This window comes from Natator depressus, chromosome 7 (genome assembly GCF_965152275.1).
Source record: "Natator depressus isolate rNatDep1 chromosome 7, rNatDep2.hap1, whole genome shotgun sequence".
Lineage (NCBI taxonomy): Eukaryota > Metazoa > Chordata > Testudines > Cheloniidae > Natator > Natator depressus.
Window position 1 is genome coordinate 93,068,726 of NC_134240.1, and position 12,733 is coordinate 93,081,458.

The 12,733-nt window shown below is 39.0% G+C and overlaps 1 protein-coding gene across 3 annotated transcripts in view; it reads left to right on the forward strand.

Moving 5' to 3' along the window:
• IDE (insulin degrading enzyme) overlaps positions 1-12,733 on the forward strand; it is a 98,190-nt gene that overhangs the window by 50,538 nt on the left and 34,919 nt on the right. For all 3 annotated transcript variants that reach the window (XM_074959087.1, XM_074959086.1, XM_074959085.1), the window contains exons 14-15: positions 669-751; positions 7,927-8,071. In XM_074959087.1, coding sequence (XP_074815188.1) covers positions 669-751; positions 7,927-8,071 — 228 coding nt within the window. The remainder of the gene's footprint in view (positions 1-668; positions 752-7,926; positions 8,072-12,733) is intronic.

A 12,733-nucleotide genomic window follows, 5' to 3' on the forward strand; every position in this document is an offset into this window, starting at 1 on the left:
ACTTTAGAGGACTGTCTTTGTTTAATCACTGTATTTTCCTATTTATAAATGGATGGATATTTTTGTTTTCAGCATTGTTATAAGTGTAATATGCATTCATAAATTTTATTTAAAGACTGTTGATTAAGAAATAATATACTGAGCCTGAAGTATGGGGGTGAGATTGTCTGCAGCCCCCGTGCTGAGGGTGGAGGGAACGGGACAGCTATGGTGACTGTCGTCTTTGTGTCCTCGTGATCCTCAGCTGCTCTCTGGAGTGAGTTACAGCAGCCTCCCTAGGCTGACCTATTAGCCACATACTACCCATAATCTCCACAGTTTTGCATGATTCAGCCCTGCCCTGGCACATCCCTATGCTAGAGCTTGCAGTTTCTCATATGGCAGCTTTTTGGCTGTCTTCCACAGTTCCTGCTCCAGGGGAATCCTCCCTGAGCTGGACATGGATTTTTTAGGGCTCCTTTACACCACTCTGGCCCTTTTTATCTGGTGTAAACAAGCCACAGTGAGGTGAGAATCTCACTCCAAAGGCGGATGGTTGTGTACACCAGTCATGTATATGTGTATTTAAGGAAAAAATGTAAACTAAGTGTAGAAGTGATAAAATGCAGTTTGTAAAACAGCATAATATAAAATCTTATGTTAAAAACGTGGTTTTTTTCTTGACACAGGACACTGCTATGAGCAAACTATGGTTCAAGCAAGATGATAAATTCTTCTTGCCAAAAGCTTGTCTCAACTTTGAGTTTTTCAGGTATGCAGTATATTAAGTATATCACACTAATTGAACTCCCAAAAGTTTCTTACTGTTTACAGGAAATCTGCATTTAAGTTGCAAAAACTCTTCAAAATGATCTAGGTTACTGGTTTATTCTGGTTTGGTAATATTAGACAATAAAACACATCAGGAAACTTCATATTATGCAATAATTGAAGAAAGAAGCAGTTGGGAGTGTTCAGATAAATATTTATGAGAAGCTGGTAATAACATTAAATATTTAATCCAGTTTCAAAACAACATATCTTAATCCCTTATTTACTATATCTGACAACAGCTACTACTTATTCAATTTGCTGTTTCAAAGATGTTATATTTTAAATTATGAATAAATTACAAGTTCAGTATTTGATGGTAATGCTTTACATATTAAATATGCTGATCTGGTTTTATACACTTTTATATAACCACAAATCAGGAGTTTTTTAGTTTCTGTAATGCATACATAGGTAAGATTTAAACATTATTCAAAGTTTTATTTTATGACTTATCAAGTTATTTTTTGAGTTTGGAGGAAACATCTTTGATATCAACAGATATGGGGCTCTCAAATGAAGATACATGACATCACATTAGCAGTATAAACAGTAAAGTTAAATCAGGTCTTGTATTTTCTTCATGGGGAATTGTACCATTTAAAAAAATTGGCCAAGGCAAGATATTTACTTCCAGTTGGAATTCTCTGATAATAGTTCTGGGAATGAGGAAACCTGTCAATCTTCTTTGTGCTGTGGATCTTTCTTTCGGAACAGTCATTTTCAGCTCTTGGTTTTGAAGGGGTATTGACTGTTGAATGTCATGTGACATTGATTCCCATGCTGGGGCCAGAGAGCGTCTAAATTATTTCACAAAAAGAAAAGGAGTACGTGTGGCACGTTCGAGACTAACAAATATATTTTGTTAGTCTCTAAGGTGCCACACATACTCCTTTCCTTTTTGTGGATACAGACTGACACGGCTGCTACTCTGAAACCTAACTTATTTCAGAACCTTTCTTTGTTTTTCTTGATGGATCAGGGTGATGATTTTTAAAAGATTAGAGTATGAGATGTTGTGGTCGCTCATGGGTACACTGAATGTTTGTCTTGAATCTCCATTAGGAGTGTGGTGTAGGCAGACCTTTTGGAGTTTCTTCAGTATCCTAACAAACATCCAGCATAAAAAAATTGCCATCCATATAATATAATCAAATCAATAGATCATCACATAGAGCAATTCTAAGGAAATAGTCTGTTGCACACACAACAGTGAAAGACAGTAAGAGGTCATGCTCCTGTCATCAGAAAATAGCAAATAATATGTATAGAGGGCCTTGTGATAGTTACCTTCCAAGTTCAGGCATATTGTATAAGCGCATGGGAGTGAAGGCTGAAAAAACTGTAGTACTTGCCCGTAACTCTTACCTTCTGAAGATACTTTGAATGTCAACAGTTATCAACCCACCCTGTCTGAGGAAACTTACTTCCTTTTCTAAATATTTAGGTGCAATAGATTACCAGTCTGTATCATACTTGGCTGTCTGACAAGGTCAGGTTTCACTTACTACAAAGTTCTAAGCCATTAGAATGCTCGCTAGTATGGGGGCCACTAGCCTGGCCAGACACTGCCTTTCTCTCCACTTCCCTTTTGAAGCTACAGGATAAACACTGAAAGTAAAAAACAGAGCAAACTAATTCATATGTATGTCTAAGAAAATGGTGGGAGGATAAAATGGTAATCTGTTGGGCTTGCCTATCTTTTTATAAAAACAAGAATTAAAGGTAAGTAACTTTCCTTCTCCTCTTTCTCCATTTCTACCTGCTGAAATAAATTCTCACTCCAATATGCACGTCCAAAACGGGGCACTTTGGGATGCACAGAGGCAGGTTTTATCTTCTACAGGTTTATGAAAGGCCGCGAAATAGCTTCCAAATGAACTGTGAGAGATGCCATTTGCAACCCAGTGTATGACAAATGAAAAAAGTAATAAAACAGTTCTAATGTAGAGCAAGTGAAGGGATTCACTTGGACATATTCACAACAAACTGTGAACCTTTTGCCAGTTGAATTCATAGACTCTCCTGGTATGTTCTTTCTGAACAACTAGAAGTACTTGAAATACCCTATTTAAAATGCTAGAATGATCCACCATCCTCCTTGAGGAGCAGTGATCAGAGGCGAGGAGCCAGAGATGGGATCAAGAAGGTGTCCTGATTTTATATGATCAATTCTGAGGAGACGTGGCTTGGTGAGATTGACAACCATCATCTCCAACAGAAGTGGAAACCAGTTTTGTCTCTGTTAATATTTGACAGTGAGGTTACATTGAACATTTGTGTCTCTTGAGCTTGGCCAGTACTGCTGTCACAAGAAGTAATGTGGGACATAATCTTTCTCCATGGGAAGATGAAAGCATCCATGGGTTTTCTGGTCTTTGTTCTTTCTCTTGAGCAGAATACTGACATTTTTGTGATCAGAGGTGTGGTGAAGAGGCTTACCTCAGAAGTCTGCCTTCCTTGCAAAAGATTTGAGCCACCATGACCTGTTCCAGAATGAGTTTACTTTGAATCAGTGCAGTTCAGTGGAACCTATTGAAAAATACAATCTCTCTCATTACATCAGAGGGCTATACCCCAAAAAAGTTGTCTGGAGTATAGCCTTTGATCCTTTAGGATGATTTCTACTGCCTGCAGCTCTGAGCAGCCAGGATCCCTGGAGCACTTTCTGACTGAATGATGCTAACAGCACCTGTTGTGTTGATGAAATTAAAACTAAGAAAATGAGGATAGTCAATCATTCCTTCTCATCCCCAAAATTTTCGGCGTGGACCAAGGATATGGAACTCTATGAAGCTTCTATGGGTGGAAGATTCTGGAAACCCTGGGACGCAGGCATCATGTGAAATTTGTATTAAAGGCTTCTGGATACAGGCCTTGTCAGACACTCCATAGGGTGTTAAATAGCCTTGGGTGTTGTCTAGACTATGATTCAGGAATTTTGACAATCTGTCATTTTTAAAAAAAAGTAAAATAATGGTTTAATAAGGAAGCTTTCCAGCCTTTTGTTTAAGGTGGTTGTAGAGTCATCCACAGTGGCAGGGAAACCAGGAGGCCTACATTTTAGATTTCCCAAGGTTTAGGCAGATGGCTATTAAAATTCGGTGCTGCTTCCCCCCCCCCCCCCCCCAAATGGGTGTAGTCTGCATTCCTATTTCGGAATTTTGTTTATTTGGAAACTTATATTGGCACGCATCACTGAGCAACAGAGTGCTTTACATTTATAAAAATAATACATTGTAAAATAGCCAAATGCATCACTGGCCTTGAAGCTAAAATGGTAGCAACTGTCTGCTTCGTTTGACTGGAGGAAGAGGTTTGAGGAGGAAACTAGGCTGGGACTTTCAAAGAAGCTTAAGGGCATTAGGTGACTAGTTCCTGTTGACTTTCAGCAGAAGGTGAGTGTCTGACTCAATTAGGCTTCTTTGAAAATCCCAGTGCTGATCCCCAGTCCTCTCATTAAACTCAGCCCAAAAGCTTTCAAAGGCCTGAACAGATAAGTCTTATACTGGTGGCCTAATGTGTGGTAAAGCTTAGCACTGGCAGACCACTGGAGAGAGCAGGTTCAAAAGGCCTGGGTCCTTTACTGAGAATTCAGTGCCATCAATGGAAAGACAGAAGCAGGAAGGGGAGTTCTCTTTGATCTCACAACATTTACACTTTGCCAGCACCTTGAATTTCATGTATAGAGTACTGATGTTTGTGTTTAGAGGGCCTTGCCTCACTCTGTTGTGCACTGGCTGAAGTTTCTGGGTATTTTTGTAAGCATAGGCCTTAATAATGTGTTCTTAAAATAATCCAGTCTGCAGGTTATAAAAGTGTGAATCTCTGTGGCTAGGTCAGCATCACAAAGGAACTGTCTTAAGTTTTCCAGGCTAACCATACATGGAAATAAGGCACTGTTCGCAAAAGTTGTCACTTGAGGAGCAGCAGTGGCTTCAATAGGAACCCCTAGATTGTGAAATGTACTGGCAAAGATTGGACATACACCCCCAAAAGAAGGTGTATACCTCACCTTTGCCATTTCCCAAAGCCACTTCTTCCTGTCTACCAGCATCCTTTCTAATTTATCTGGATTGAGCATAAACCACTTTTCTCCCATCTACTTCCCTCTCTATCAAGTACGAGAAAAGAAACAGTTATACCTTGGTTTGACCCACCCCAAATTAAAAAAAAAAAACGTAGCTCTCTGTGGCATAATGTATCTATGAAAGTACAGGCCAGAATGGCTCACTACTGCCCCTAGCAGTTAACCTGTCTGTCCAATATGTATTGTGACAAAGTTCCTCCTCTGCCTTGGTGGATCCTGCGCTTAATGGCGGATTTGCTTGCCTCAGAGATTCCCGGCAGCCCTCAGTTTTGGCCACTTTTGCTAGTGGCTCAAACCTGCCGTCCATTCAGCTAACCTCATCACTGGCCAGCATGGGGGAAACGGAGTACAATCCCTGCAGTCTCTGTGTCCCACCTAGTGGGTCGCAAACTGGCCAGATCCCTTTCCAATTTAGACCTTTCCTTCTGGTGTTTCTCACAGACCAGGTCAACTCCTCCTGTATCCGATCAGGAGTTGGGGCGATGTGGGGAACCCGGGCTCACCCTCTACACCGGGTTCCAGCCCGGGGCCATGTGGGGAACCCGGGCTCACCCTCTACACCGGGTTCCAGCCCGGGGCCATGTGGATAGCAGCTGTCTACAATGTTCCCTGTATCAGCTGCATGACAGCCACAACGCCCTGGGCTACTTCCCCATGGCCTTCCCCCAGCACCTTCTTTATCCTCACTGCAGAATCTTCCTCCTGAAGCCTGATCACGCTTGAACTCTTCAGTCCTCCTGCAGCACGCCTTCTCACTCCCTGCTCCTTGCGTGCCCCCCTACTAACTGATGGGAGGTTCTTTTTAAACCAGGTGTCCTGATTAGCCTGCCTGCCATAATTGATTCTCAAAAGTTCTTAATTGGCTCCAGATGTCTTGATTAGCTTGCCTGTCTTAATTGGTTCTAGCAGGTTCCTGATTGCTCTAGGGCAGCCCCTGCTCTGGTCACTCAGGGAACAGAAAACTATTCATCCAGTGGCCAGTATATTTGCCTTCTACCAGACTCCTGTACCCCACTGGTCTGGGTCTGTCACAGTATGTGTAAGAGGTTGGGGTCCTGCTTAATGCACAAGAGAAGAACAACAAATATTCATTGCCACATTTTGGGATCTAAGAGGAGAAACAAACCTTATAAGAAGAGCCTTTCCATCTCTGCCAATAAGGCTCCATAGGCAAGTCAGAAGCCTTGTGGTTAATGCTATTGAATGACTGCTGATAGAGTTTAAAAATCAGCAAGGACACTATCTGTGTCATTGCTAAGAGGAAGTCAACAATCATGCACAAAAATATTGGATTGGTACTAAACTCATGTCTGAAACCAGGCTGGTAAGAGCAGGACGTCATCCGTGAGATCAAGACGTGACTGAGTTGCTCCAGCAACACTTTCTCAACAATCTTATTTAAAAATGCTAGATTAGAAATTAGCACTAGCTGGTGAGGTTGATAGCCTCTAAAAAAAGCCTCTTAAGCAATGCCCTTACTATCACCATTTTAAGGATGGCTTACATTCTGCTTTCACAAAGTGAATTAACAGTCCTAGTTCCAAATGTCCCTGTTGGTCTTCACCAGCCAGATGAATATCAAGAGTTATAGTTGCTATAGATACTGAAAATAGCCCATAGTAACAAGTCTTGGTTCCGGTATCACACCTGAGAAGAATTCAGTCCTTTTGGGGGGTAATGTATGCTTCTAAATGGTTGGCTGGTATATTACCTTGATTTCAGTATTTTATCCTGGGAGATGCATAAGTGGACATATTCAATTAATCAGTTGTTGGGATGTTCCTTATATAGAGGGAAATGCAAATAACAGCCCCATCCTACCTTGACTCATTCTAGGCTCATGGTAAGTATTCAGAAAAGGGCCAGCCAAAACAGAGCCTGTAGTGTTGTAGTGGGTTGGTAACTTTCACTGAGTTGGAAATCGGACTCTGAAAGGCCACTCAATTTCTGTAACGGAAAATGTCCTTTTAGTTCCTCTTATCCCTAGTTATTCCCTAACTTTAGGGGGTTGGGAGAGAGACCGAGATCCAGGTTTTGCCAAAAAAATTTAGGAACTTTATTTTAAAAAACATTTGCAGTTCATCTTTAAGCTTTGCCACAAATGTGTGTTGGAAATGGGACTTTTCTTCATGTATATGGTGAACACTAATATGTATTTGGTAATCAATACTTCAACAAGGAATTACTGTATTTCATGTACTGCTTACTATGTCTGTGACATTTTTATTATAAATTTATGTACATACACATGCATATAATGCTATTAAAATAAATACCTGACCAAAGTAGGAATACATTATTACCACTATTGACTTAGCTTGTGGCACTCTAATAAATACCAATATTTAACAGATCTCAATATTGTTGAAACATGGCTTGAGTCTTTGAGTTGCCTTTCTCTCTTAAGAGATGTATGTAGCTACTGTATAAGGTTAGATAATACTAACATAACACAAACTTGTACAGTTTTTTTCATTAAAAAGACACTGTTTATCTCATACAGTTACTATACCATGGAATGGGAGATGCTGCAGTTATTTCCTGCTCTGAGTATAGGAAATCCTGCAGTGCCTTGCATAAAATGGTTTGGTAACTGTTCATCTTTATAAATAGCAACTGTTGTATTTTCTGATAGCATGAAAGCATTAATCTGCTTAACATTTAGAAATTGGATTAATCTTAATTATTTAATACTTAAGGTTCATTTAACTTAATTACGCACTTGATGAGCTCTGACTTCAGAAGCAGAGTTAATATTGTATGGCATGATTTACCAGTTTAAAAGAACAGGAATTTAAATTAAAGTCCTGATTTTATATTTATAATGAGACAACACTGAAACCATAAGAAAAATCAACTGTTATTTTTGGTTATCTGTGTGTTTTATTTTGAAATAGTAATGCTTCAGAAGGGGACCCAACAGCATAGTATTTAAATATTAAATTTTTTTGAGCTCAAATTTAAATGGCCAAAAAGAACTGGGAAATAATTAAACTGGATATTTTACTTTCAACGTTTTCTTCCAGCCCATTTGCTTACGTGGATCCTTTGCATTGTAACATGGCCTATTTGTATCTTGAACTACTCAAAGACTCCCTCAACGAGTATGCATATGCAGCAGAACTAGCTGGCTTGAACTATGACCTCCAAAATACCATCTATGGGATGTATGTAAGTACCCAAATCAAGGAAAATCTTAGAGCCTTAAATCTACTTCCACTCATCAAGATTTTTATATTGATTTGATGGAAGCATTTTTATTTAAAAAGTGGCTTTTTTTCCATTGATGGTCTATGGTGTTTTTTTTAACTCCTTTTTAAATCTTGATAGCTAATCATACTTTCTCATAATTTGAATGTTAAGTTGAATCTTGTTCTAAGTCTTCAACAATATTTCCATTTATACTTAGCAAATTTACTCCTTTCTTTTACACCATTCATCAGATTAGCTAGCTGTAAGATTTGCTCCTCTTCCAAAAAAGAAGAAAAAGTCATCCTGCTCCTAATTCTGAGTTTCGATTTAGTTTCAGTCTATGTCAGATAGCTATTGTAAGACTTTCTGACACAGGAAAAAAAAATCTTCACATTGCTGCTAAATAAGTGGTTCACTTCAACTTTCTTTTCTAAGAGATACTAATAATGAGGCTGCATATACATACTCTTCAGTCATGTTTCTTCATCCATTACTGTGTCATTGCTTGAGGTATCAAAGCATTTCTTTTGTTTTTCTTTTTGTTAGTCGCTACATTTATGCTGATCCTCTCCATTGCAACATGACATACCTGTTTATCAGGTTATTGAAGGATGATTTAAAAGAGTATACATATGCAGCACGCCTCTCAGGTTTGATCTATGGCATTGCATCAGGAATGAATGCAATTCTTGTAAGTAAGAAAAAAAACACAGGAAGAAGTGAAGACAGCTTGAGAGTTAAGTTGAGCTTGGGGAAAACATTGACTTCTGCATTTCTAAACAAGATGGTTAATGATTTTTCCTTGCATCTATCTCATGACTTGGAAAAAAAGTTTTTTAATAATCAGTGAATGATTTGGTTAATTAGTGAATGTGTGCACGCTGCAACTGTGTGCGTTCTAATTCACATTTTTTACCCGCTTACACAGTAATCCTGAAAGTGTGATGGTGTGTTTGTATATAAAGTGGATTAATTCTGAACTTTCAAAATAAAAAAACATTTTGTGTTGTATGAATATTAACCCTCTAGATTTCCTATATTCTTAGTTCCTCTAATTCTTCAGCAGTGAGTTATGAATCCATTTGTGCATGTTTGTATCAGACTAATACATCTTTGTGAATTTCCTTTGGAGTTGATTTTTGTCAACTATTTTAAAATCCAAAACTATGGCAATTTTTGTTTAATAAATATTGATCTTACGATGTATTGTTACTTCTTTAGGCTTTCCTAAGATATTTCTAATAAGTTATCAAAACCTAGCTTGCAGTTGTGTTAAAGGCCTTTTATTAACAATCTTTATGTAACACACCAACACCATCACATTCCTATAGAACACAGTGCTACTTCAAAGAAGAGCTAAGTGGAGAGAGTGTGCTATATATTGCCTTTGAATTTTCTGTGCTCAAAAGCTTGCAACATCTTTGTCGTAGGGACTTTTTTTAACTCCACAAAATCCTGTTTTTACTGGTTCCACGTAATTGGCTGAAAACGTATACATATTTTTATTCTGAAAGCTTGCTGACATTTTCAGGTTCAGTGGTCAGAGTTAATTCTAAACGAAATTATGCTCATTTACTATCAGATTTTTAGTTTTTTATTAGCAGCTAAATTAGTTCATATTTTGGAAACTTAATTTTAAAATTATGTGAAGATTCCAGTTTCATGCTGTAAAGTGATATTACTCTGAATTGGTATCTGGAACCCTTAGTCTATATATCAATATATTTTTTTACAGTGTAGAAGATCTGTGATAGGTATTCTGCAATTCTGTCGTACATACTGTACATTAAGATGTCAACACTATAAAAGCATGCCTAAAGAAGGAAGAAAGTTCTACTAAAACTCGTGTTACATGTGATATATGTACATTTCTAAAACACACATTATTGTAGTATCTGAGTGCTCAAATTGTTTATGATCAACTCAAGCATATTATTTTATTATAACTATATATATATATATATATATCAAGCTTTGTCATAAAATGCATTTTTGATATATACTTCAAAATCATATGGTAGATTATTCAATATTTTAATAGTAGTGGAAAAAAAATCCTTTCTACTATAGAGGATGAAATCTTCTATCTGGAGCTTCCAATCATAACTACAGTATTTTATTCCTTCCTTGGAAAGATTGTCATTGCGTCCTGGAAGATTCATAGGAGGCACAAATGAGAGATAAGGGAATATAGAGGCAAAAACTAATGGACATCTTAGATGTCTGTATATTAATACAAGAAGTATGGAGAACAGGAAGAACTAGAAATATTAGTGAATAATCACAGTTATAACATAATTGGCATCACAGAAACTTGGTGGGATAATTCACGTGACTGGAATATTGGTATAGAAGGATACAGCTTGTTCAGGAGGGACAGGCAGGGAGAAAAGGGAGAAGGTACTGTCTTGTATATCAACGATATATACACTTGCACTGAGATTGAGATAAAAGTGGGAGGCAGACCTGTTGAAAGTCTCTGAGTAAAGATAAAAGGGGTAAAAAACAAGAGTGATGTCATGGTAGGGGCCTACAGTTGACCACTCAACCAGGAAAAAGAGGTAGGTGAATTTTTTTTAAACTTTTTTATTACAGAAGATAGAGAAAGCAACTAGGGGAGAGGCTATTTTAGATTTGATTTTGATAGATAGGGAGGAACTGGTTGAGAATTTGAAGGTGAAAGGCAGTTGGGTGAAAGTGATCATGAAATGATGGAGTTCATGGTAGGAAAGAAGAAAGCGCAATAAAGACGGTGGACTTCAAGAAGGCAGACTTTTGCAACCCGGAGATTTGGTAGGTAAGATCCCATGGGAAGCAAATCTAAGGGGCAAAAAGAGTTAAGGAGAGTTGGCATTTTTTAAAGAGACACTGTTAAGGGCACAAGAGCAAATTATTCCAATGCGTAGGAAAGATAGGAAGTATGATAAGAGAGCAACCTGGTGTAACCAGAAGATCTTCAATGACCTGAAACTCAAAAAGAGTCATACCAAAAGTGGAAAATAAGTCAAATTATGAAAGATGAATATTAAAAATATAATATATATATAAAAACCCATCAGAAGCTTGTAGGGACAAAATGAGAAACAAAACAAGATTTAACTAGCTATTCGACATAAAGGGTAACAAAAAGCATTTTACAAATACATTAGAAGCAAGACGAAGACCAAGAACAGGGTTGTCCCCTTACTTAATGAAGGTGGAAAGGCAATAAGAGAAAACACAGTGAAGGCTGAAGGGTTAAATGCCTTTTTTTCCCCCCAATTTTCACAAAAAAGGGTTAGCAGTGATTGGATGAATAACATCACAGTAGGCTCTGAGTCTAAAATAGGAAAGGAAAAAAATATTAAGAATCATTTAGACAATTTAGATGTCTTTAAGTTGGCAGGATCTGGCTAAATACATCCTAGAACACTTAAGGAAATGGCCAAAGATCTCTGAGCCATTAGTGATTATCTTTCAGAATTTGTGGTGGATGGGAGAGATTCAGAGGACTGGAAAAGGGCAAATATAGTACTTATCTATAAAAAGGGGAATAATGACAACCCAGGGAATTATAACCAGTCAGCTTAACTTCAGTACCCAGATGCATAATGGGGCAAATAAACAATCAGTTTGTAAGCACCTAGAAAATAATAAAGTGATCAGTAATAGTCAACGTGGATTTGTCAGCAAATCATGTTAAACCAACATAATATCCTTCTTTGACAGGGTAACAAGCCTTGTGGATGGGGGGGAAGCAGGAGATGTGATATATCTTGACTTTAGTAAGACTTTTGATACTGTCTCCCATGAACTTGCAGCAAGAGAGATTTAGGTTAGACATTTGGAAAAACTGTCTCACCATAAGGTAGTTAAGGACTGGAACACATTACCTAGGACAGTGTTTTTCAAAGTTCGGGTACTGGGTCGCGGCATGTAAGGCACTGGGTCGCCAAGCTTAGCACCCAGGGACCCTTGTCGCTCTGGTCAGCACCGCCGACCTGGATGTTAACAGTCCCGTCAGCGGTGCTGCCCAGCTAAGGCAGGCTAGTGCCTACCTGTTCAGACACTGCACTGCGCCCTGGAAGCAGCCAGCAGTGGGTCCCGCTTCTAGGCAGGGAGGCCACAGGGCTCCATGCGCTGCCCCTGCCCCGAGCATTAGCTCCGCATTCTGCTGGGGGGGGGTAGGGGGTGCCTGCAGGTGAGAGCCACGTGGAGCCCCAGCCCAGAGCCCCCTCATTCCCAGCCCCACCCCACAGCTCTCAGCCCTGTATCCCAACCCTCTGCTCCAGCCCTGAGCCCCTCCCACACCCTGAGTCCCTCACCCCAGCTCCGTTGGGTCATGGGTATCAACAATTTTCTTCAACTGGGTTCCCAGAAAAAAAATTTGAAAACCACTGACCTAGGGAGTTTGTGGAATCTTCATCCTTGGAGATATTTAAGAATGGGTTAGACAAACACCTGTCAGGGATGGTCTAGAAAATACTTAGTCCTGCCTCAGTTCAGGGGACTAGACTAGATGACCCATCAAGGTCCCTTCCAGTTGTATATTTCTATGATTCTATGATCATAATGTGTGTCCCCCCCTTTGGTTCCTGCAAACAGGACTTAGATCTTGTATTTTCCTTTGTTTGGAACCTTTTCTCATCAGATTCTTCATAG